Source organism: Grampus griseus, assembly GCF_964374135.1.
Source record: "Grampus griseus genome assembly, chromosome: 4".
Lineage (NCBI taxonomy): Eukaryota > Metazoa > Chordata > Mammalia > Artiodactyla > Delphinidae > Grampus > Grampus griseus.
Window position 1 is genome coordinate 7,214,354 of NC_138997.1, and position 25,074 is coordinate 7,239,427.

The following is a 25,074-nucleotide window of genomic DNA, read 5'->3' on the forward strand; positions in this document are numbered from 1 at the left end:
TGCTAAGTAGTGGATTACTGAGAGCGTGTGTGTGTGTGTCTTCTCTTTTTCCTTCTCTCTCTCTCTCTCTCTCTCTCTCTCTCTCTCAATTGATGTAGTAGTACCCTGCTTACCCCAAAAAGGATGGGAGTTTGGGGGAGAATGGATACATGTATATGTATGGCTGAGTTGCTTTGCTGTGCACCTGAAACTGAAATTGGCTATACTCCAATATAAAATAAAAAGTTTAAAAATATATATATCAAAATGCAATGTTAGCATAAATGTAAAAAGAAGAGTGGAGCAAAACAAAACAGATATAAAACTGAATGTGAATGAAACTAAAAAAAAAAATGCATTCCACAAAAATACATATGCTTAATAAGACTGAGCAACAAATTTAGCCCTAAGCTTTCTAGTAAAGCCACTTGAGGGGAAACCTGAGTAGTTATATACTTCACAATGTCCATGAGAATGGGAAAAAAAGATTTCTCAGGAGAGATACAATTAATTAGTTGTTCTTTAAATTATCATTTATAATAAAATAAAACTAACAGCTGCTTTCCATTTGAATACTTACTATGAAACTGTTAAAAATAAACTTACATGAGCTTTTATAATCAGAAAACATAATTTAAAGCTTTAACTTTAAAAATAGATGGTTAAGGGATTCCCTGGTGGCACAGTGGTTAAGAATCCACCTGCCAGTGCAGGGGACTCGGGTTCGAGCCCTGGTCCAGGAAGACCCCACATGCCACAGAGTAACTAAGCCCGTGCACCACAACTACTGAGCCTGTGCTCTAGAGCCCGTGAGCCAAAACTACTGAGCCCGCGTGCCACAACTACTGAAGCCTTCGCACCTAGAGCCCGTGCTCCACAACGAGAGAAGCCACCGCAATGAGAAGCCCGTGCACCACACTGGAGAGTAGCCCCCGCTCGCTGCAGCTAGAGAAAGCCCCGCGCCCAGCAACAAAGACCCAATGCAACCAAAAATAAATAAATAAAACTAAATACATTTATTAAATAAATAAATAAATGGTTAAGCAAACAAACAAAAAATCATGGTAACTGAGGTACAGAGAATACAAATTAACGTCACACATACTTTCCTATGAGGAGACAGTACAGAACAGTGGTTTCCAAATGCTGCTCCACCGAACAGTGCCAACAGGTGAAAAACTTCAGTCATAGTGAAACATGAACAAGAAGACAATGAGTAATATTTTCACATGGCTGTATTTAATACAATTCTTATTCTAAGACTGTATCCTTCCTTACTTTGTAGCTATTACCTATGTTAACTTTTATGAAAAGATGATAATATATTTCTTCATTTACTTTTTTCTCCGCTTTGCTCTGTTTTTACTGTCCTTTCTTGTCCAAACAAAAAGTTAGCAACTTCTTGCTGGTCATTAAAATCTGTTTTGAAAATTTGCCAATCTAAAATTGAAAAGTATGAGAATCACAGTCTGGTGTTAACCTCACAGAAATCCTGGGTAAATGGCACACACCCATTTCCCATTTGCCCATGCCCTCAGTGAAGCTTCTGTGGAGTCTGGGGGTTCCTGCTCATCACTCAGTGATACCATGTTCTCCAGGAGGACCTGGACTTGGATCACAGCTCTTTACCACGCCCCATGAGCAGCCGAAGTTTCCCTCGAAGCCTGGATGACTCTGAGGAGGATGATGATGAAGACAGTGGGCATAGCTCCAGAAGGAGGGGAAGCATCTCCAGTGGGGTTTCTTATGAAGAGTTTCAAGTGTAAGTATAAAGGAATTGGCAGAATTTGAGTTGACAGGCATCAAAATGACACTAAGTAGTTCCTGCCACCTCTCTCAATTTGTCTTTTCCATTACTAATCATCAGTTCTTTTTTATAACTTTTATTGGTGTTTTTTCTTTTTATAAAAGTAATATGTTCATTATAGGAAAATTAGCAAAGAAAGAAAAACAAAAGAAAATATTAAAATCTCTCATATTCCCAGCAACCAAAAATGTCAGTTAACATTTTGGTGTTTGTGTCTCCATTTACATGTGTTTATTTTTTAATGTTTTTATGGCCTAGCGTATGGTATATCCTGGAGAATGTTCCATTTGCGTTTGAGGTATGTTCTGTTGTTGTTGAGTGGAATATTCTATAGACGTTTTTTTAGGTCTACTTGGTTTTTAGTGTTATTCAGTTCTTTTATTTCCTTGTTCTGCCTAGTTTTATCCAGTTTTTGAAAGTGGGGTATTAAATTCCCCAACAGTTATTATTAAATTGTCGACTTCACTTCTGTGAGGTTTTACTTTGTATATTTTGAATTCTGTTGTTATATGCATACGTGTTTATAATTGGTGTGTCTTCCTAATTGATTGACCCTGTTTTCATTATAAAATGTCCTACTTTATCTCTAGTAAATTTTTTTGTTTTAAAGTCTTTTTTATCTGACATTACTATAGCAACTCCAACTTTCTGATGGTTGCTTTTTGCATGATATATCTTTTTCCATCCTTTTACTTTCAACCTGTTTGTATCTTGGAATCTAAAGTGTGTCTCCTTTACACAGCATATAGTTGGATCTGGTCTTTTTATCCAGTCTGAAAAGCTCTGCCTTTTAATTAGAATGTTTACTCCATTTATATTTAATGTTATTATTGTTATAATTGGATTTAGTTTTGCCATTTTATTTTTTGTTTTCTATAGGTCTTTTTTGTTCCTCTTTTCCTTCTTTGCTGCTTTCTTTTACATAAAGTGAATATTTTCTTGTGTAACATTTTAATTCCTTTAATGATTTTTTTCACAATATTTTTTAGTTATTTTCTTAGTGGCTGCTCTAGGACTTAACATATACAAATCAACTTATCAGAATCTACTGCATATTTATACTAAGTTAATTAATCCAATGAGATATAGAAATATCATTTCTATATAACTATCAACTCCTCTCCCTTTTTGTGCCATTATTATACACATTTACTTATGTGTATTACAAACCCAACATTGCATTCTTATAATTATCACTTTATATAATTTTGTGTCTCTTAAAGGAGCTGAGACAAGAAACAAGAGATAAGTATATAGAGTTTGTTGTATTAACCTTCTTACTTACCATTCCTGGTTCTCTTCATTCGTTCCTGTGGATTCAAGTTACTATCTGATATCATTTCTGTATTCCAATGCAACTTTGCTCTTATCTAACTCATTTGTCCTGTTATTATCAAATATACTATTACATTTTTATATGTTATAGATCCAATAATATAAGTATGTACATATTGTCTTCTACAATTGCTTTTTAAATCAGTTAAGAGAAAAAAGAAGAAATATGCATTGATACTATCCTTTATAGTTAAATAATTACCATTACCAGTGCTCTTTGTTTTTTTATGTGAATTCTAATGACTATCTGGAATCACTTGATTTTAGCCTGAAGAGCTTCCTTTAGTATCTTTTCTAAGGCAGGCCTGCTAGCATGAATTCTCTCAGTTTTTCTTTATCTGGGATATTTTTATTTCACCTTCATTACCTTCCAGCCCCCACTGTCTCTAACGAGAAGACAGATGTTAGTCTTACTGAGGTTCCCTTGTATGTGACGAGTCATTTTTCTCTTGCTGCTTTCAAGATTTTTTTCTTCGCCTTTGTCTTTCAGTATTCTTACTATACATCTGAGTGTAGATCTCTTTGCATTTATCCTACTTGGAGTTTATTAAACTTCTTGGATGCATAATATGTTCATCAGATATAGGAAGTTTTCAACCACTATGTCGTCATATGTTTTTCTGCTCCTTTCTCTCTCTCCTTTTCTTCTGGGACTCCCATTATGTGTAGTTGGGGTCTTAATGATATCCCATGTTTCTCTTAGGCTCTGTTCATTTTTCGTCATTCTTTTTTCTCTCTGTTCTTTCTTTAGATTGCATAGTTTCTGCCCATCTATCTTCAAGTTTGCTGGTTTTTCTTCTGCTGCCTCATATGTAGTCTTGAGACCCTCTAGTGAATTTTTCATTTCATTTCTTATTCTTTTCAACTCCAGAATTTCTCTTCGGTTCTTTTTAACAGTCTCTCTCCCTTTATTGATATTCTGTATCTGATGAGGCAACACCATCATACTGTCCTTTATTTTCCTTTACGCATGATTTCATTTAGTTCTTTGAATATATTTAGAACAGCTACTTGGACTTCTTTGTCTGCTGAGTCTGTCTGCATCTGGGCCTTCTCAAAGGCAGTTTCTGTTGCCTGCTTTTCTTTCCTGTGTATGGGTCACATTTTCCTTTTTCTTTGTGTCTCGTAATTTTTTTTTTTTTTTGAAACCTGGAGACGTTAAATAACATTGTATATATGTATAAATTCCCCTTCCCCCCAGAGCTTGTTTTTGTTGTCTTTTGAGCGTTTGTTTTTTAGTGAAGTCTGTTTCCCCCACGTTGTGAAGCTGCTGATGTCACTTCTTAGAGGTCACACCCTGACCGTGCACACCGTCATCCTGGGAAGACAGAGGTTTTAGCAGGGCCTGCATTGTCTTTTCCCTTTTCCTCTTCTCTCTGTTAAGCCTTCTGCCTCTGTTGACATTACATCTGCCCCTTCGGTTCTGCTAATTGTTGGCTGATCGGCCTATTGTTTTCAATAATGTCTTGGGATACAAATTTCTTCACAGTGTGTTGCAGTGAAACTCAGGTCCCTTTGCAGGGGTGGGTTTTGAAGCCAGTCTTTAGCTGTCTTCTTAGCTATCTCTTTCCCTGGTTCTTTCTGGTAAACTTGCCGGTAAACAGTGTAACCTGATGATCTCATGAAGTGACCGGCCTCCTCTTAACTGCTTATCACTACAGTCTCCACTGTTTTCGAGAGCATTCTTAGGCTTGACTTTACCCACAGTTTGTTCCAAATTAAAGCAAGTTCACTTGGGGAAGCTTTGGAGCTCTGTCCTATGGCCTGATTCTCCCCCTAGGCAAAACTTCTGTGCCACTGCTCCAGAACTAGCGGCTGGCCTCTCTCTCTCACAGTGACACCCCTGCTTCATGAATAAGGCACTGGGCTGGGATGGCAGCCTTTGGCGTTCTCAGCTCCCCTCTCCCAGCATGGAAAATCCACCCTACCGTTGGAAGCTGAGTGGAAGAAAAGAGCCTTCTGCCTCTCATCCACTCTTGCCTGGATTAGAGCCTCTGCATTGTGGATCTGGAGGTGGAGGCATAGGGATGAGAAATGCTGGCAGCCTGCCCCTCCCTCCCCCCTCTAGGAGCTGACGGGATAGGGCTGGGTGTTCTTGGCCGCGCCCACCCCCAGTGCAGCTCTGTCACACTGACCTAGGGAGCAAGAGAGAGGGCGGATGGCGGCTCCAGTCTCACTCTTATTCTTACTGAAATTTAGTGGATTTTCTTTTTTTTTTTTTAACATCTTTATTGGAGTATAATTGCTTTACAATGTTGTGTCAGTTTCTGCTGTATAACAAAGGGAATCAGCTGTACGTATATATATATCCCCATATCCCCTCCCTCTTGCGTCTCCCTCCCACCCTCCCTGTCCCACCCCTCTAGGTGGTCACAGAGCACCGAGCAGATCCCCTGTGCTGTGCGGCTGCTTTAGTGGATTTTCTTAAATAAACGCTTCTTCGTTTGTTGTATGCCCTTAAGAAAATTTCCAGAAATTAAAAAAAAAGAAAAATTCTCAGAAGTTATGGTTGTTTCGATGGGGAGAGGGCCTCCAGGGCTCTCATGCCACCATTCCAGAAGTTGTGTCTCCTATTAAATGTTTTTAAAGTGTTTATATAACATTTTGTTTATTCAAAATAATGGGATCATAAGTGAGCATAGTATTGTCTAACTTCTTTATTTACATTATAGCTGACATCCTTCTATTTCATCATTAGAATGTGAACATCATTCTGTTGCATTAAATACTGTCACAGTATAATTTCTGGTGTCTTCTTAGAATTCTGCTGTGCAGATGAAGAATAATATATTTAAGCAATCTTGTATGAATTTTTAAAGTAACCATTTTTCAGTGACCCACTACTAATAAGCAGAACCCTAGGGACTATCCCTGTAGCCAAAAATTACGCACATACTTATGTCCTTTAAAACTTTTCAAAAAATGGAATATCTGAAAGAAAGAACGGGCATACCTTTTTCTGATAGGCGTACTTCTGATACAGTGTTGACTTGCGAAAAGGTTGTGCCGTTTAGCGTTCCCACCAGCAGTGTTTAAGAGTTTCTCTCTAAAGTTTGAGACTATTTAGAGAGTGGTTTAGATCATAATCTTGTTTAAGAAAAAAAAAATCTTAGCATTTCCATTTGACAAACCAACTGGGCCGAAAAGCCAGCAACACAAGGTGGCTTTGCCCCTCTCAACCACGTTTCCTGCAGCCTAGTGAGACGGGTGGACCGAATGGAACACTCCATCGGCAGCATTGTGTCCAAGATTGATGCTGTGATAGTGAAGCTGGAGATCATGGAGCGGGCCAAACTGAAGAGAAGGGAGGTGCTGGGAAGGCTGCTGGATGGAGTGGCTGAGGTCAGTGGTCGTCTGAAACAGAAACACCCTGATGCTATAAAGTATCAGGGTCATAGTTTGTAACCCTTAATCTGAGAGGATGTTTTTTCCCCATACCTGCAGATCAGTGCAGATAAAATGATAACCCAGAGGTGTTGCTTTCTTAATACTCCTCACACTGATGCTAACTGCCTTAACTGGACTGTAGAATTACTATAAATTACTATAAATTTATTACTATAAATTACTCCATTGATTCTCAGAATCGCTATTAAGGCTGGTGTTATTGCTCCAGCCTTACCTAAGTACAGATGATTGGGTCCCCAGATTTCCTAAGGCAATTTCTAAGTACGAGAGGATGCATCACTCTGCCTCAACATCTTGGTTTCTCTTTCCTTGATTAGGATGAAAGGCTGGGTCGTGACAGTGAAATCCACAGGGAACAGATGGAACGATTGGTGCGGGAAGAGTTGGAACGCTGGGAATCCGATGATGCAGCTTCCCAAATAAGTCACGGTGTAGGCACACCGGTGGGACTAAATGGTCAGCCTCGCCCCAGGAGCTCCCGCCCTTCTTCCTCCCAATCTGCAGAAGGAATGGAAGGTGGAGGTGGAAACGGGAGTTCCAATATCCACGTGTAGGACATGTGCTACTATATGTGTTCTTCATAGGTGAGAAGGTGACTGTCCTGAGTTGCCGTGACAGGTACACTATTTATATGCCCTGACCACCATATATGATGCTGGTCTTTGTGACCAATCGTTAATTCTTCTGCACTTTAATTTATTTTATATAAACTTTGCCCATGGATCAAAGAAGATGTTTTTTCTTTTTCTCATATAAGAAATCCAGGTGTAAATATTGAGTACAGAAAAGAAAATCTTTGTAAAGTATATTGAGTGGTATGCCCACTTGGTACCATAACTGAGTCTCCTCAGTTGACAATGAAGTAGCCTTTTAAAGCTAAAAAAAAGAACTGTGAAAAGGCTTCTGAGTTTTTTATTTCCAATCACAAAAATCAGTATTGTCATTTTTGCCGAGTGTGTGAAGGGAAAATAGGGGCATTCCTTTCCACTGAGGCTTCGCTCATGGGCTTAATACATAGCTTTCTTTTAAGAAAGGAGCCTTTTATTTCAACTACCTTCCTGGGGTACACTTTTCTAAAAGAGCTAGAGAAGAACCCCAAACCATAGAATGGGTATGTAGTCATTATGCTAGAATTTGTATGAATGGTTACGATAAGTGTTGTTGAACACTATGCTTTTTTGTTATTTTATCATATCTAATGCCTGGGGGACTAACCATTTCTCTTAATTTTTACACTGTTTTCACTCTCATTTGAAATGAGCTGCATGAAACCACTAAAGACCAATTGTGGGTTACAGTGTCATCTCTGACCATAGCACAGTAGAATTGGAAGGAGCCAAATCACTAAACTTGATTTTTTTCTAATAATTAGTTTAATATAAAGATTCATCCTTATGTCTTTTCCCATGTGGCTCAACTTATTTGCAACTGAATTTAATGTTGTAACTAATCTAGGAAGGTCAACTTACTAAATCTTTTAGGATGTACTGAACGTTTTAACTGAGTAAATATGTTCATTTTACACAAAATATTAAGGACTTTTGAAATTCATATAAAATATTATAAAACTAAGGTTTGAGTTTTATACCATTTTAAGAACACAGAACTCAAATTCTCTTGATCCTGCGTTTCAAAACTAGAATTTATAACCCAAGTGGAGCTCAATTTAATGAAAAGGAGTTTGGGTTACTGGAAGTTCAACCATTATCAGAAGGTATAAACTAAAGTTTTTGAGTTTGCAGCAGTATTTTTGGGGTTTTTTTGTTTGTTTTTTTTTTTTAATAGGAGAGGGCCTCCCCAAATTTATGGGGAAGAAACCTATTTCTCAACAAAAACTGAAAATCTTATTTTTCAAAACTGAGTAAGCTAACCTTTGAGAGCAAGAGAGAATGCAGTGCTGGTGAATAACTCTCACCTGGAGAATAGCAGCGAGGCCTGTTTCTAATACTGTAGTTTAAACGCACATCGTTGTTTATTTAACTGGTAGAATATGCCGGTCAAATCTTCAAAGAGAACATGAGCAAACCAACCTTTTTTAGCTGCCTTCTACAGAAGTGATACAGATTGGGTTTCTTTAACAGTTATTTCCCACGGCTCATCTCCATCTTTGCTTTCTTTTGAATATGCTACACAAAGTTCTTTATTACTAGGTACTAAAGTTTGCATTCCAGGGATATTGCGTGTACGTATTTATGTATGTGTACCATGTTGTTACATGTAAACAAACTTCAATTTGAAGTGCAGCCATGATGTGGCATCCATGTGTACTGACCAGGTGCCATATATCAATTATGGTCACTAGAAAGTCTGTATGATACTTAGTATCACACTGTTTTTCATTTCACCTGTAAAATTTTGCAGAGTTCTTTCTCTTTACTCATAAGTTACATATTGTCTTTTCTTCTTTAATCACGGAGAATTACCTCCTTCTCCCTCCCCTATCATCTTCCCCTCTATATTGGTATCATTAAGAAGTTGTTACATATGCAAGTCTCTCAACAATCAAGAATTTCATTAATGTGTAATACTGAGCACTTTACTGCCTAATAAAGACTTAATAGCAGATGTTAAGAGTTGTCTGTTTCTTAAGTAGAAGCAGTTGGGTAATTTGTCTTGTATCATGAGACTAATAGTAAAGGCTTAGACTTTGAAAAAGGCATCTTTCTATGTTCAGAAACAACGATTGACACATTACTTCTTCTGCAGTAGGTACCTCCAGTAAGTTATTCTGATGATTATATTAGTGTTTCCTAACGTACAGCCACTGCATTGTACTTACGCATTCCTATAGTAAATGGTTGGCTCCAATATTTCTGCTGTTTCAAAATCTTCATACATGATTCCCCTGTTGACTTTTCATGAGTTCCTCTGTGGGTACGTTACAAGAGGTGGGATGCTGAGTCCCAGGTATATAAACATTTAATTTCACCCAGAACTGGCAGGTTGCCCTCCAGAATAACGGCAGCAGTCTACAATTTCACTACATGCATGAAAGTACCAGTTCTACCCAGACCCTCACCAGCATTGGTACCATCCAGCTTCCTAATCTTTGTAATTGAATGGTTTTGAAATAAGGTGTCATTTTATTTTGCATTTCTCTGATTCCTAATAAGGTTGAACGTTGCCTTATATAGTTGTTCAACATTTGGGTTTCCTTTTTGTAAATTGCCCATTCAAATCTTTAAAATAGTACACGTTGATCTAATGGGAAACAGGTGTGCTTCTGTTCATTGTCTATTTTTCCACTGGGTCATAGTCTATTTTGTTGATTTGCATAAGTTCCTTGTGTGATTTAAATAGTAATCCCTTATCAGTTTTGGACTGTTAATATCTCTCATCAGACTGGTAATTTTGTCAATGTTTCCTTGGTGTTCATGTATTAATAGTAATATCCATCAGTATTTTTTTTTCCTGTATTGTTTTGGGGGTTTTAAAGAGACCTTTGTAAGGTCACAAACTTCTATTTATTAAACTTATAGTTTTACTTTCACTTTGAATACATCTTAAGAGTAACTTTTAACTCTTAAGAGTAACTTTGCATAAATTTTTCTCCATAGAATTGAGCCAGTTATATCAGTACTATTAAATAGGTCATTTTCTTTACTAGTTCATGGCATCACTGATATATTTCAGGTTCATGTATATATGTGTCTGTTTTTGAATCCTTTAGCCTCTTACACCCATCTCGGAATGTTCCTGCACAATAAGTTTTATTATGACTTTGTAGTATGTCCTCCTTCGTACGTGCCAAGGTCTTCATATGTGTTCTCCTCTTTGGCCCTCTTTTTATTGACTAGGCTATTTTTGTGTACTGTTATTTTTCCATATAAATGTCAGAACAAGTTTGATGGGTCCCGGGGCATGAGGGTAGGGGAGGAGGAAAGAGAGCAGAAAGTCCTGCTGAAATTTAGTTGGAATTGCATTGAATTTATTCATTAGTTTGGGGAGAACTGACGTCTTTACAATATCAGAAACATAAGTCTTCATCTGTTCAGAACTTCCTTAATGCCCTGTTTCTTTAAATTTCTTAAAGATTTTATGCATTCCTTAATATGGTTTTATTGCTACTATGAACAGTATCCTGTCTTCCATTATATTTTCTAGTTCGTTATTGCTGACATAAAGGAAAATTACTACTTTTTTTATAAATCTTACATATATCATACTTGTTGAACTCCTCTACTACCTCTAATAGATTCTGCATTGGTTCTTTGGGTTTTCTATGTAGAAGACCAGCTCATTTGTAAATACGGACAGTACCATGTTAGAGGCTAGCAATAATAGTAGACATGCTTGTCTTGTTTCTGGTCTTAATAGGAATACGTTTTAGCTTGTGATCCTCTAAAAGAAAACCAAGGCAAGGACTTGAGTTCAGGTGATACTAGGAAACTGGAGTAGGAAACAAGAGTGAGCCAGGAAAGGAGGAAATTCATACACAGGTGTGTCACTGCAGTTGACTCTGTAGGCACAGAAGCCCAACTCCACCTCTGAGAAGGCTGCGGAATGCCTCCTGTAATTCCTTATCTGAAGAACATAAGCCTGGGGCATTGGTCCACTGGCTCTGATCCCTGCTGGTTGAGCGGTGCTCCTGGGGTGTGAACACCCCTGCAGTTTCAGGCCACACTTGCACGCGGGCTGAGCAGTTTCCTTCAGCTTTGGAGAAGGCCCTAGCGCAGAAAAGTGAGGAGATTTGTGGTGCAGGCTGGAGGAGGGGTAATTGATGTCAACATGATCTGAGCTCACGTGGAGCCGTCCACCACAGCCGCGACCCAACAGGTGCAGAGGAGCTAAGACACAGCACCAGCGCCATGCCGATGCATGCATGCCCACATTAAGTGCACTCTGGACTTTTCGAGGGAGGTCAGCAAGAATCTCTAGAAAACACAATACAGGAGGGGCAGTGGAGCTAGCTAGTCCTCACTGCTGCCGCTGGTCACAGGCCCAGAATTACTTCTTATTCTCTCCTCTACCGTCCTTTTTAGAGGTTCCTCATTCTTGGCCAGAACTTCAGTTGTACTAGGTTGCTTGCCTGTTACAATGATTCACACCTTCATCGGTAAGGGCACAGAGCCCTTGGTTCCCTAGTCCTTTACCAGACTGCCTGTTAACTATGACCACCTAGCATGGAAACACCAAGTTCCCTCTGCGAATTCCCTGCCCCATTATGTAGCTGTGAAGTCTAGCCCCTCCTGACAGAGATGACAATGCAGTAACTGCTTCCTTTGCCTGCTGTTCCACCAGTGTGAGGATCTCAAAGTGACTAAGTGGCAGACATACTGCTAGTTTCAGGTTTAGTGGAGCCCCTGCTGTATTCCCAGGTGAAAAGTTACCCTCACTCTTGAGGATTCAGGAACTCCAGTACAGCAGTGCCTCAAGCTACAGAGACAGGAAGCATAAATTCTGCAAATGGGTTTAATGGGAATGATACTGAGAGAGGCCACTGTCATTTGGCACATGGACCTGTGTGTGCTAACTGTTGGGAACAGGCACTCTTGGTTTAATGCGAGGGTCTGCAAACTTTCCATAAAAGGCCCGATAGTGAATATTTTAGGCTTTACGGGCCGTAATGGTCTCTGTTGCAACTACTTTGCCATCGTGGTGCAAAAGCAGCCACAGATCATACAAACAGGCATGAGCATAGCTACGTTCCAGTAAAGTTTTATTTACAAAACATAGCCAGTGGGCTGGATTTGGCCCACAAGCCCTGGTTTGATGCCCAGGACGATCCTGGAGGACGGCACTACTCCAGTCCCTGCCAAGGGGGTCATGCATGAACTGGCACGATGCCAGTAACCACTGTGATGTCCTGTGGGATGTAACAGTAATTGCTAAGATGTACGGAGCGCATCCTATGAGGCAGGTGCTTCTAGCCACTTTACATGCACCACATGCATTACCTTATTTAATCTTCACACCTCTGTGGAGGCAGATCCTATGAGGATCCCTATTTTGTGGATAAGAAAGATACAGAGTAAGTTAATCAAGTCCACAGGCCTGGGAAATGGAGGATGACAAAGTGGGAAGTGGGGGAACTTTTACCTAACTGTAGAGATAAACAGACCCTGTATTCACGTCACAGATCCTGAACTTCTTTTAGGTACCACTTTCTAGCTTATATTGAAGCCACTGTCCCCATCCTGGCTTCTGCACATGTTTACAAAAGTGACTCCCACAGATTGGGCACAGGTACTACTGCAGTACGTTCCAGATCTCAGCAAGGAAATAACCTGTCACAGAGTATTTGGCTAGTCACAGTCTCTGAAACCCAAGTTTCCTCATCTGCAAAATGAAGATGAGACAGCTTGAGATTTTCCAAACTACACAGTCAAGCCTTTCAATCACTGAGACAATGCCTCAGCTTTCCTGCCTGGCAAAGAAACGGGGCCAAACCAAGAGGCCACATCCTCACTTGGATCCGAGCAACACCGCTTTCAACCGTCATGACTGAAAGGCTGTTCTGTGGGGTTGCCGGGTATAAGAATGATTCTGCAGGTTAAAAAAGGTTTGGAGAGCCGGTGATGTTAACGCGCTCACTTAGTTCTAAATGTGATTCTGATATTTAGGTGGATACAAAATAGATGGCTTTGAACACAACTGTTGCACAGTTGTGACTGGATCAAGATCGAATCATAAGAAATGTACGTTAAATGGTCTTAACTCCTTATTACAACCCTCAGTATTTCCCAAAGAATCACCTGGATTTCCAGTTCCACTCCTCAGAGATTCTAAGTCAACAGGGGGAAAAAAAATAAGTCTTTCCTTCCTTTCTTCCTTCCATGGATGCCAGATGGTCTTTTTTTAAAAAAAACTATTTTTAAAAATATTTATTTATTTATTGGCTGCGTTGGGTCTTCGTTGCTGCTCACGGGCTTTCTCTAGTTGTGGCGAGCGGGGGCTACTCTTTGTTGGGTGCGCGGGCTTCTCATTGCAGTGGCTTCTCTTCTTGTGGCACATGGGCTCTAGGCACGTGGGCTTCAGTAGTTGTGGCTCTTGAGCTCAGTAGCTGTGGCTCACGGGCTCAGTAGTTGTGGCACGTGGGCTCTAGAGCACAGGCTCAGTAGTTGTGGCACACGGGGGTTAGTTGCTGCGTGGCATGTGAGATCTTCCTGGAGCAGGGATCGAACCCGTGTCCCCTGCACTGGCAGGCAGATTCTTAACCACTGCGCCACCAGGGAAGTCCCTACTTCTTAGTTTCTACTTTTGTTTTTTTTTAGGCCGCGTCCCATGGCATGTGAGATCTTAGTTCCTCAACCAGGGATCGAACCCACACCCCTGCATTGGAAGGGCAGAGTCTTAACCACTGGACTGCCAGGGAAGTCCCAATTTCTCAGTTTTGACATGCATCATGGTACATAAAATGTTAACATTAAAGGAAGCTGGGCAAAGGGTATACAGGAACTTTCTGCATAATTTTTGCAACTCTTCTAATAAATCTAAAATTATTCCAAAATGAATAGTTTATTAATGGGAGTGGGAGGCTTAATTAAGGATGTATCTATACACACAGGAACACAAAAGTGAGCTGCAGTGATGTTCTGATAATAGCAACAGAGGGGAGTATACAAGTGTCATTTCAAAAATAACTCAGAAGAGAGGAAGCAGTATTGGAAGGGGAGCTCGGTGGGGGGGCTTCTGTGCACTGGTCATGTCCTATTTCTTGACATTGTTGGTTGCACAGGTGTGTTCCTCCTAACTGGATTGTACTTTTCCCTATGTTACCCTTCAGTAAAAAAGTTTAAAAACACTTCCCTATTACTGGGAAAGGTCAGAATGAAAAGAAGATGTGTAAGTAAATGAGATGTATATGTAAGGAAGGGAAAAACCTGTATAAGCCCAGTTATTCTATCATAAGTCTAAAATTTTCAGAGCTGGGAAGGATCATAGAAATCACCAATCCTGCCGTGGACAGTTCTTTATGCAAGTAGCCCTGGAGACCATAATGCAGTGCGGCTCGTGGAGCCCAGACGTCTGTATTGGAGCAAAATTCCTCAAGAGATTATCATGCACACCGAGATCACAAACCACTGAACTGCCCCCCAGGAGGGTAAGTCACCAGACTCCTGGCCCTCTACACCTGTAGTCCAAAACCCAGCTGAGAACCCTGAGATATTCTAATTCCACTAGAGAGAAACTTCAGTAAGTTTTAACAACATTAGAAGGCTCATCAAAGCGTTTTCTATCGGGCTTCCCTGGTGGCGCAGTGTTTGAGAATCTGCCTGCCAATACAGGGGACACGGGTTCGAGCCCTGGTCTGGGAGGATCCCACATGCCGCGGAGCAACTAGGTCCGTGAACCGCAACTACTGAGCCTGTGCATCTGGAGCCTGTGCTCCGCAACAAGAGAGGCCACGATAGTGAGAGGCCCGCGCACCGCGGTGAAGAGTGGCCCCCGCTTGCCACAACTAGAGAAAGCCCTCGCACAGAAACGAAGACGCAACACAGCAAAAATAAATAAATAAATTAATAAATTCCTACCCCCAACATCTTCTTTAAAAAAAAAAAAAAAAAAGCTTTTTCTATCATAATGGCTTTTTTACCCCACAAATGACACTGGGTTTTGCCAACAAGGTTTGGATTTCATACTTCTACTGCAGCATCAATGTATTTATTATTTATTAAATAATGGAAGATCATAGATTCATATAATATTGAAGCTATTCATTTTAAAGGGGAGGAAAAAACCAATACCAGAAATATTAGTAACTTGTCACAAGTTTCTAGAACTCGATTTTTTTAAGGTCAGTAAATTAAACGAGGTTTCTTCCCCGTGGTTACTGTCTGACTAGATGAACTAATATGTGGTACATAATGTCACTAGTTTATGACTTGGGTTCTTTCAAGTATAATTCAGGTTCACTGTAATTTCTATAAATGTTTCTGTTGAAAATAATCCTTGCTGAAAAACAGTATGATGGCAAGTGAAAAGAAGACAACCAAAAAGTCAGTGAATACTGAAATCAAGGTGCTCCCTTTTTAATGTGGGGTAAATCATGTAAGTTAAAGAGGAACTTAGGAGAATTTTTTAAGGAATAACAGTTTCAGGTAGGCAATTGTAAGGAAGATCACGATCATGCATGCCAAGGCCACGTGATTCCTCCACAGGCCCCAAGGTGAGAGATCGATGCCCTGGCTTTCCAGAAATTCTTCGCCAGTACATCTGAAATTCAACAGAAAAAGAATATGACTTCATTCTTAGCATCTGTCAAACTTCACTCAATATATTCACTGTTCCTTTAAAAAGCCTACAGGTTACCACGTCTTAAATACCCATCCCTTCGTTTATAACAGAAAACAGTTTGGGAGGGTTTTTTGGTGGGTGGGTGGGTGTCTGTGTGTTTTAGCTTTATAATTCTGTTTTATTGGGATGTGACGGGGGCCCACAGGTCAGCCATATGCATCGTAAAGATATACAGAAAACAGTCGTTGAGTGCTTACTGCTAGATTCTGCTAGATACTGTGAAGCCTATAATAGTTTAGGTAATCCCTAAAACAACCCAAATTTAAAAGGTGAGGAGACTAAAGTTTAAGGAACTTGGCGAAATTTACAGACTCGTACTTTGAACCAAGTTGCCAGCCTCCCCGAGTTCACTTGTTTCCAAGTCTACGATGCTGCTCTCCTCAAAGGGCAGAAACATTCATCAAGGAATTTTTCACTAAACACCTGATGGGGAAAGCCTCAGCTTCAGCAGATGGTATCTACGGCCCTTACAAAGATGATCAAAGCTCTTTATAGAGCTTATTACCCACAGATCAGCCGTACGAAAGAAACACAGGCTGCGAGTTCTAAAACCAGGGAAAAAGCCTTAGTGGGGCTGGAGCAGAGCAGGATGGAGTAGCTCTGACACAGATTCGAAAAGGACCTGGTACTAAAAATACCCGGCACAAGCGTAACTATCGCCTGGTACCATTTTTGTGCAACTCTTGGAATTTGGCAGTTAAAAAAAAAAAAAAGTTATACCCAGACCAAAAGAAAGGGAGTGGGCAGGATGAAGAAAGCTTCTCTTCACAGAGGTTTTCTGGCAATACTTCTAAATAGCAATTTGTCCTATTATTAAGAATTACTTCTGTTCTACTTGAATATTCATGAGAGTTAGGCTACCAGCATTCTCTTTCCTCATTAATCAATGTATCAACATCACACCATTAACAGCCATCACTGAAAAGGAAAGTGTTGCTCAATTTTAAAACAACACGTCTAATTTGATTAAATTCTGCATTTTTGTTTATTATACAAAAAATGGGATTTCCTTCTCTGCTCACTGAAATATGTGGTTCTTTCTTTAGAGGAGACATCCTTTAATAGGGAGTATTCCAAGTCAGTTAAAAAAAGAAACAAAAAAAACCTGTGCAGACTTTGATTTCATGTTGTCTCCTAACTGCAGGAGGAAGAGGCATGAGTCAGGACTGTGCAGGAAAATGTTCACTCTCCCCAACTCCTGCTGCCCTTTCAGCTCTTACTGCCATGGGTTGAGCTCACAGGAATTGTAAGTTCACGGATCCGTACACTTCGTATAATCCGTACAGTTCTGATACTGTTAAGGCCGTGCTACAAATATCAAAGCAGCTCATTTCAAACTCAAATGTTCTAAAAAATAAAAACTCAAACCCACAATCCAAACTGCAGAAGGATCTTTTAAAAGTGCCCCAAACAAACAAGTAACACATAAGAAACATTTCTCCAACTGAAATACGATTTTGACCGTAATAGAATACCTAGGAGTTGTAAAGCACTTTCATGTGCATTAGCGTACAACCCACTTTATAGATGGGAACATCCAGGCTCAGAGAAGTCAGTGTCCCTGAAAGGACTCCCCAGCTCTAAGCCCAGTGGTGTTTCTGCATCACACCACAACAGTAAGCAAACCCATTAAGACACCGAACGCAAACTCACATTGCATAGCTACAGGAACTGTTTGTTGTTACATTGAGTCCTGGGCAGAAGTTTTGTCCCAAAAATTCATTATGCTGCAAAGCCTGTAACACAAGTGGGAACAGGGCAAGGAAAATAGTTTTAAATTTCAGAAAGTTTCCAAAGAATTATCACAATCACATCCTCTGAGTTTAATCTCTGTTGCTATTTCTAAAAACAAACCAAGCTTCACGTTCACAGTCTTTGTCACACCAAAGTAAGTAAAATTATTTTTCCTGGCAATCAAGAGGCCAAGGGTTGGGATTCTGGCTCTAATATAAAAGCCAAGAGGAGAGATCTCTGGCTGTATTATCCCACAGTTCTTTTCTTCTTCTCTCCCCAATTTTATAACCCCATAAACACTATAATTAAAATGATGCAGTGGGGGCTTCCCTGCTGGCGCAGTGGTTGAGAGTCTGCCTGCCGATGCAGGGGACACGGGTTCGTGCCCCGGTCCGGGAAGATCCCACATGCCGCAGAGCGGCTGGGCCCGTGAGCCATGGCCGCTGAGCCTGCGCGTCCGGAGCCTGTGCTCCGCAACGGGAGAGGCCACAACAGTGAGAGGCCCGCGTACCGCAAAAAAAAAAATGATACAGTGGTACTCAATGACTATTGTTAATTTACAGTAACAATCTTTTGTATTGTTCCGGTTTGTTCTCATCCAAACCACTTATAATTCTTGGGAATTAGAAACTTAATTATATTATATTAAGGCACAGTTTTCTCTGGAGTTGATTAGCTTTCTATAGCCAATAGTGGCTGTATTGTATGGTCTTTGTTTTTCTTCTAATTTCCCTTTCAAGTTAAAATATGTATTCTAGGGCTTCCCTGGTGGCGCAGTAGTTGAGAGTCCGCCTGCCGATACAGGGCACACGGGTTCGTGCCCCAGTCCGGGAGGATCCCACATGCCGCGGAGCGGCTGGGCCCGTGAGCCATGGCCGCTGAGCCTGCACGTCCGGAGCCTGTGCTCCGCAACGGGAGGGGCCCCAACAGTGAGAGGCCCGCGTACCACAAAAAAAAAAAAAAATGTATTCTAGGCTCCCATCCTCTCATTAATTTCTTTAATGAACTGAAACACTATTTTTTTATATCAATTAGTAATCTTTGTCCTTTACTCTGAGTTATCTCCCCATCCTTCACCTCCCTCAAACAACAGGGCGACTGGAGAAACCCCAGGTGATTATCAAGGTGACCCAAGGCTTAACAGGAAGCTCTCCTTCATTGTCCTAAAACTTGCACAGCCCATGGCTGGGGACATGAGATGCTTAGGCGTTACTCTGGTTGTTCCCAGCAATGGGAACAATGAACCAGTCAAAGCGACAGACAAGGAGAACATACCGCAAAGCCATATCGAGGAATGCTGAAGTACTGAAGCCATGAGAGCCAAGGCACAACGGTTCTGAGATTTACCAACAGCCCTGAAAATATCTACAAAAAACAAGTACCAAGAATCAGAACTGGTGGAGTGATTTCATGAAGAATTCTAGCAAAGACCCTCCTTAAGTCCCCGACGGCCTTGTGAACACTTCTGCCTTGAAATCCCTTCCACTACTCTGAAGACTTACCTTGTCCTCTTTGTATATGTGTATCTCTCTAGAGCCGAGGCTGTTTAGGGTTCTAAAGGAATAACGATGTACATTTTATTTAACTGGAAGATTTTTAATTGTTGAGGCTCTTACTTTCTCTGTAACTGCACACGGTGGAAGGTCAGTAAGTACTGACTGCTCTAATGATACAACCAACTATATGTTCCCACCAATAAACACACCCGAACATATCCTGAGCGCCTCATGCCCCTATTTCCATTAACACAGTAATATTGACAAGGGTTTGCATTCTATCTCTGTATGACTTTAGGAGTAATTTTGGGTTCAAAATGCATGCTTAAAATAACCCAAAGACTGGAACTGGTACACAGCATAATATGGTAAAGCACAGCATAAAATATGGTCAGTACCTTCCTTTAAAGCTACCAAAAAGCAGTATTACAATGGAAATTCCAGGAGGGTCTGCTCCAGCAAGAGATGGCTGCATGAGAAGAGGTTCACGTAAAACGTCTCCTAACTGGCACAAGGCATGCTGGGACGGGCATAACAATGACAGTGTTCCTGGTGTGACTACATAGTCTTAAACTTGACTTAACCAAGTGCTCAATACATAAGACAGCATCTCTGAGTAAAATACGGTCTTATGACTGGTTTATAAAGTTCTATACACAAACCCTTAAATAAAAACAAATCAAAGCATCTAATATATCAAATGAAACATTTTTATATTTGAAGAACATCTTATTTATTAGATGACATTATAGAAAATACACATAAAATTGATCACTTTCTCAATACTGTTTAGATTGGTACTTTTCAAACTCAGAAATGGAAGAATTAAACTTTGACAAGAGTTGGTGCTAATTACCTACCTTTTAAAGACAGGTACTGCTACTCTAGCAGAAAGGGCATGTGGATTAAGTAAATAGGCTACACATTCCTGTTTACTTGATGTTAGTGGGGAAATGTGATAACTGGTTCCCTTCACCTATTGAATCACCTTTGTGCGTGCAAAATGTAGGGCTGTGGGGACTTCCCTGGTGGCACAGTGGTTAAGAATCCGCCTGCCAATGCAGGAAACACAGGTTCGAGCCCTGGTCCGGGAAGATCCCACATGCCGCAGAGCAACTAAGCCCGTGTGCCACAACTACTGAGCCTGCGCTCTACAGCCCGCGAGCCACAACTACTGAGCCCACATGCCACAACTACTGAAGCCTGTCACACCTGGAGCCCGTGCTCCACAACAAGAGAAGCCACCGCAATAAGAAGCCTGCGCACTGCAACGAAGAGTAGCCCCCACTCGCCACAACTAGAGAAAGCCTGCGCACAGCGACAAAGACCCAACGCAGCCAAAAATTAATTAATTTAAAAAAACGTAGGGCCATGTGAGGTTAGGATTAAATAGCTGTTTAAAAAAGGTAAACAAATATATTGACATAAAGGAATGTCAGGAACCCAGAAAGGAGGGGACCTAGTACTGGAATTGTTCAGTATTTTTAAAACACTCCTTTTCAAAATACTGGAGGGACACAAGATAGGCCCATGCCACATGCTGCTGTTTTCATGGAACTAAGTTCCTCCCTTGCTTGGAGAGTAGTTCCTCCAACCAAACCATCTCAGCGGCCAGTTAAACAAGCCAGCAGTTCTCTCACGCCAGCAGGGAAGTCAAACAATGAGCCTGTCATTTCTACAATTTTTTAAAATTTGAAAAATCAAAATTTTTCTGGTTTTTAAAGTTCCAGTCAATCAAGCTTTCACGATATGTCACCAAGAGGCATCTTTTTAAAGCTCATCGGTAAAAACATGTTAACTAAGGTCATAACAACTATCTCAGAACAGTAGCAAAAAAGGCTGGGTAAGGTGAAGAAAAAGCTGGTACGTTCTCTAATGATATAAGCTATACTTCAATATACAGCCTCCTTAAAGCAAAAGGATTTACAGAATCCTCAAGCAGATTTTACAGGATAGGTGAATCCGGGGGGAGAACAAAGGGAAATAATTACGTCTCAGGGAAGCACAGTTCATACTCACCATCATAAACACAAAAGAGATGGTCATGAGAAGCGTTGCTATGGATACCACGCTCTGACCTGCTGCTATGGCCAGTGCCATTGAACTGGCTGAATAAGCCACCATCATCAGGGTAAACATCATGACGAAGAAGGCCTCCACCTGTGGTTTCAATCCTTAGGGAGCAAAGAGGGGGTTAATCCAACTGTCTACGTCACGGTGTACTGTTGTTGTGCAAATAACACTATAATATTTTGAGAAACTAGTATCAGATGGAAAAAGTCCATCCTCTATCCAACTACCCTGGGTCACCACTTTCATTGTTCCCCCGATATAACTGTAGGAAGCTATATGCTATATGCAGTTTTCTTTTTTTAAAAAAATTTATTTATTTTATTTTTGGCTGTGTTGCATCTTCGTTGCTGCACGCAGGCTTCCTCTAGTTGCGGCGAGCAGGGGCTACTCTTGGTTGCAGTGCACGGGCCTCTCATTGCGGTGGCTTCTCTTGTTGCGGAGCACGGGCTTTAGGTGTGCAGGCTTCAGTAGTTGTGGTGCACGGGCTCAGTACTTGTGGTGCACGGGCTTAGTTGCTCCATGGCATGTGGGATCTTCCCAGACCAGGGATCGAACCTGTGTCTCCTGCATCGGCAGGTGGATTCTTAACCACTGCGCCGCCGTGGAAGTCCTGCAGTTTTCTTTTACAGGCTCACTGCATAAGCACTTTTGCACGTAACACTCATGCTTCTTTATTTGTAATTATTAACCATTTCTGAGTGCCTGAGGTGGAGAGCTGCAGGCAACACAACTGGCCAGCATTCTACTGCCTTCTCTTCTAAGAAGGAAACTTGCCAAGACCACATTCATTTTACCTAGACATCACCACATTACTCACTGTTTGTTGTAAATGTATTAGTGAAGATACTGGGAAGGTCAGGATTACACGCCTTCCCAGGGGTTTTAAAATCTGGGGGACGTGTCCATAATCCAAGTCTCCCAAGACAAATCACCCTGTAACTCTGGGATTGAGGACGGGGTTAAATTAAGTTTCATAAAACTGCTCTGTCAACGAAAATAGGCTCCTACTGTGGGTCATACAAAAATCTGAAGATTTTGGAACAGCCATAAGAACACCAGTTAGGAGTCTGAGGATGTAGGATCTATGCCTAATTCTTTACGACACACCTCTTATTTGTAAAATGGAATTTTACACTCAATGAATAGTGCTTTGTCAGAAAAGAAATATTTCTGGTGCGTGTGTATGTGAGAAATATATGGAAATTCTGATACAATGAGCCTGGGGTGTAGTCTAAACACAAGGCGTAAAAAAATCAATCTGTCTACATCTATCGAACAAATATTTTTATTACCAGAAGTCACTATCTTTCATTATCTTCATACACACACACACACACACACACACACACACACACACACACACATATAAAAATATAAATAGATAAGTAATAAATATCCCAGCTCCAGCTCCTCCAACATAGTGTCAAATAGTTTTAGGAATTATTTCCATGTTTGTATATGACACAGAGTATCTCTGTTTATAAAATATAGTTTTATAAATAGTTTTAAAATTACTCTGGAAAAAGTCTTGCAAAAATCTCCTCAGAGAAGAGTTATTCCAGAGCATACGTAATGAACAGATGCTTCCTTATCTCAGGACTTGATTTCCAGCTTTGAGAACCAACGCACGCCTGCAAAAAGTCCCCTCACATCCAAGACTAAAAACACATACCTTTCATTTCACGGCTTACCTAACAGGAAGTATGTTATACTAGTAAATATAATACTTGGTAACATCCTCATGGGGAGTAAATCAGATAACAGTTTTCCAAAGAAGTAAGATGACACTCTGTAATATCCACTGATATATTCATGTCTAAAAACAAAGATTCACATCACACATCCTACGTTAGTTGAAGAAGGCAAAGGCCAGAAGATTAGACCACTTGGCTATACCTATTTCTGCTGCCACCCTGGATCTAAGAACTACAGCTTCCACGTCCTCGGGGCTAACCCACCACCCTTCATCCCCGTCAGCGCCAGGCGCATCTCACGTGTGCGCCTCCCCTGGGACATCACCCCCCAAGGCTCTGTGCAGTGACCCCTCTTCTCATTGCGTAACTCCCTCCAAATGCCGGCCGGTTCGCCCTCCTAACACACACTCCAGGGGGACGGGTCCTGCATCGCCTCCCTCTCTTCCGACAGTGGCTCTCCTTGAAGGCCAGCATGTCTGAAGCTGATCTCAGCGGTCACAGAGGCTTTTCTTTTTCCCTGCTTCTAATTATGAAGAAGGTGGTGTTGCTATTCTCCGAGCCTCAAATGCAGCTTTGGGTCACTAATCTGTTTTTACTTCTTCCACTATCATGATAAACAAAAGAAAACGGTACTTCTTTCCATGATCATGCCTGCCCACCACACACCCCTGTCAGCTCTCAAATCCTCTTTTCTTCCCTCTGAAGTTCTAGATCCCTCCTCTTCCTGACAGCTTCCTCCTGTAAATCCAAACTATTCCACCAAGATCTTCATTCTTCCCCTCTCTAATGATTCCTTTATGCAACATGTAAACATGCAAATCTCTTCCAACTTGGAAAAAAACAAGAAACGAAACAGCCCACCTTTATTTTAAGGCTGTCCTCTGGCCCTTCCGTTCTCCCTTCCACTGAGGGCTTGGTCTACATCCTTGGTCAACTTTACTCCTCAACTTGAATTTACTGTTCAGCTCACTACCTTCTCTCTACCAAGCCCCTTCAACTTTCCTTGTGACAGTCATCATGACTTCTTCCTTTTCAGCCGCTTTATTCCCTGCTTTCTCTGCAGCAGTGGATTCGCGGGCTAGGCCCTGAACTCGAAACTCCTTTTCCCCTTGGTATCAGGCCCCATGTGCTCGTGATTCTCCTCCCAGCCTCTGAGTGAACACTGGTAATCCCCAAGAACCAAGCCATGGCCTGATTCTGGATATGACCAGTTTGACCAGTAGCCCCCTTCCTGAAACAGAGACCTACTCACATAAAGAGCTTCTTCTCGACCACCAGGAGCTCCACGGCCGACACACTGCTGAAACACTGGTTGGTGGTCAGGAAGAAGAGTACCCCGGCTCTGCGATGAGAGAGAGGGAACGAAAGCACTGCAGTTAATTAAACATTCTTAGGTCCTCTTCCTACCTGCAAAATTCTTCCCTCGAATGATATCTTAACACATTAAACAAACGACTCTTCTGGTTGAAACTGAGAGGGAAGCATGAGCCCCATCAGGCCACTCCCTCACCCCTGTGTCTCCACAGTGATACCCCTGGGACTCCATATAGCACAGTTTGCAATTCATGACCCAGTTTGCCACGGACTGAATTGCGTGCTCCCCAAATTCCTGTGCCGAAGCCCTAACCCTCAGCGTGACGGCATTTAGAGATGGTGACTTTGGGAGGTGGTCCGGTTTAGACGAGGTCATGAGGGTAGGGCCCTCGCAATGGATTAGTGCCCTTAGAAGAAAAGGGAGAGACATCAGAGCTTGCTCTCTGCCATGCAAGGACACAGCCAGAAGGCAGCAGATCAGAAGAGGGCCCTCTTCAGAACCCGACCATGCTGGCAACCTGATTCCCAGAACTGCGAGAAATGAATTTCTGTGGTTCAAGCCACCCAGTCTGTGGGTCCTTGGCCCCGTCTATGGCAGCCAAGCTGACAATTACATAGGCCACAAAAATACTATCACCCTGGATTTTAACTAACAAAATGCCAACTGCAGCTCCTAATGTGTGAACAGAGAAACAGGGAGCCAAATACAGCTTGCAAAGGTTAAAAGCCGCTATTAGCCACTTCTTCAAAAGTGGAGTAAAGCAGAAACTACGACGAGGCAAAATGAAAGACTGTGGAGGGACATCTTATTGTATACATCCGCCTCACCACCACCAGCACAGCCTTGATAGTCTCCTTGACCACCCACTGCCAATGGGGTTTCTTTCCAACGGGCTCAAAAAAAAAACACCCTAAAATAATCCTCATAAAGGAAAAACTAATTTGTGCACCTATGAGAAAAGGAAGACTATTAATGCTTCTCTCTCAGTAAAATAAC

At 41.3% G+C, this 25,074-nt stretch overlaps 2 protein-coding genes across 4 annotated transcripts in view; one reads left to right on the forward strand and one right to left on the reverse strand.

Annotated features, from left to right (window-relative positions):
- PKD2 (polycystin 2, transient receptor potential cation channel) overlaps positions 1-9,086 on the forward strand; it is a gene marked incomplete at its 5' end in the record, with an annotated part of 48,738 nt that extends 39,652 nt beyond the window's left edge. Inside the window, 3 exons of one of the 2 annotated variants that reach the window (XM_082653120.1) lie at positions 1,578-1,741; positions 6,316-6,463; positions 6,847-9,086. In XM_082653120.1, coding sequence (XP_082509246.1) covers positions 1,578-1,741; positions 6,316-6,463; positions 6,847-7,083 — 549 coding nt within the window. In that variant the 3' untranslated portion in view covers positions 7,084-9,086. The remainder of the gene's footprint in view (positions 1-1,577; positions 1,742-6,315; positions 6,464-6,846) is intronic. The other variant, XM_082653121.1, reaches the window with a different exon arrangement.
- Positions 9,087-15,483: 6,397 nt separating this feature from the next.
- ABCG2 (ATP binding cassette subfamily G member 2 (JR blood group)) overlaps positions 15,484-25,074 on the reverse strand; it is a 65,426-nt gene continuing 55,835 nt past the window's right edge. For both annotated transcript variants that reach the window (XM_082652835.1, XM_082652836.1), the window contains exons 11-16: positions 24,016-24,105; positions 22,761-22,885; positions 21,016-21,170; positions 18,776-18,865; positions 17,420-17,502; positions 15,484-15,685 (exon numbers count right to left, since the gene is read on the reverse strand). In XM_082652835.1, the coding sequence (XP_082508961.1) occupies positions 15,538-15,685; positions 17,420-17,502; positions 18,776-18,865; positions 21,016-21,170; positions 22,761-22,885; positions 24,016-24,105 (691 nt within the window). In that variant the 3' untranslated portion in view covers positions 15,484-15,537. The remainder of the gene's footprint in view (positions 15,686-17,419; positions 17,503-18,775; positions 18,866-21,015; positions 21,171-22,760; positions 22,886-24,015; positions 24,106-25,074) is intronic.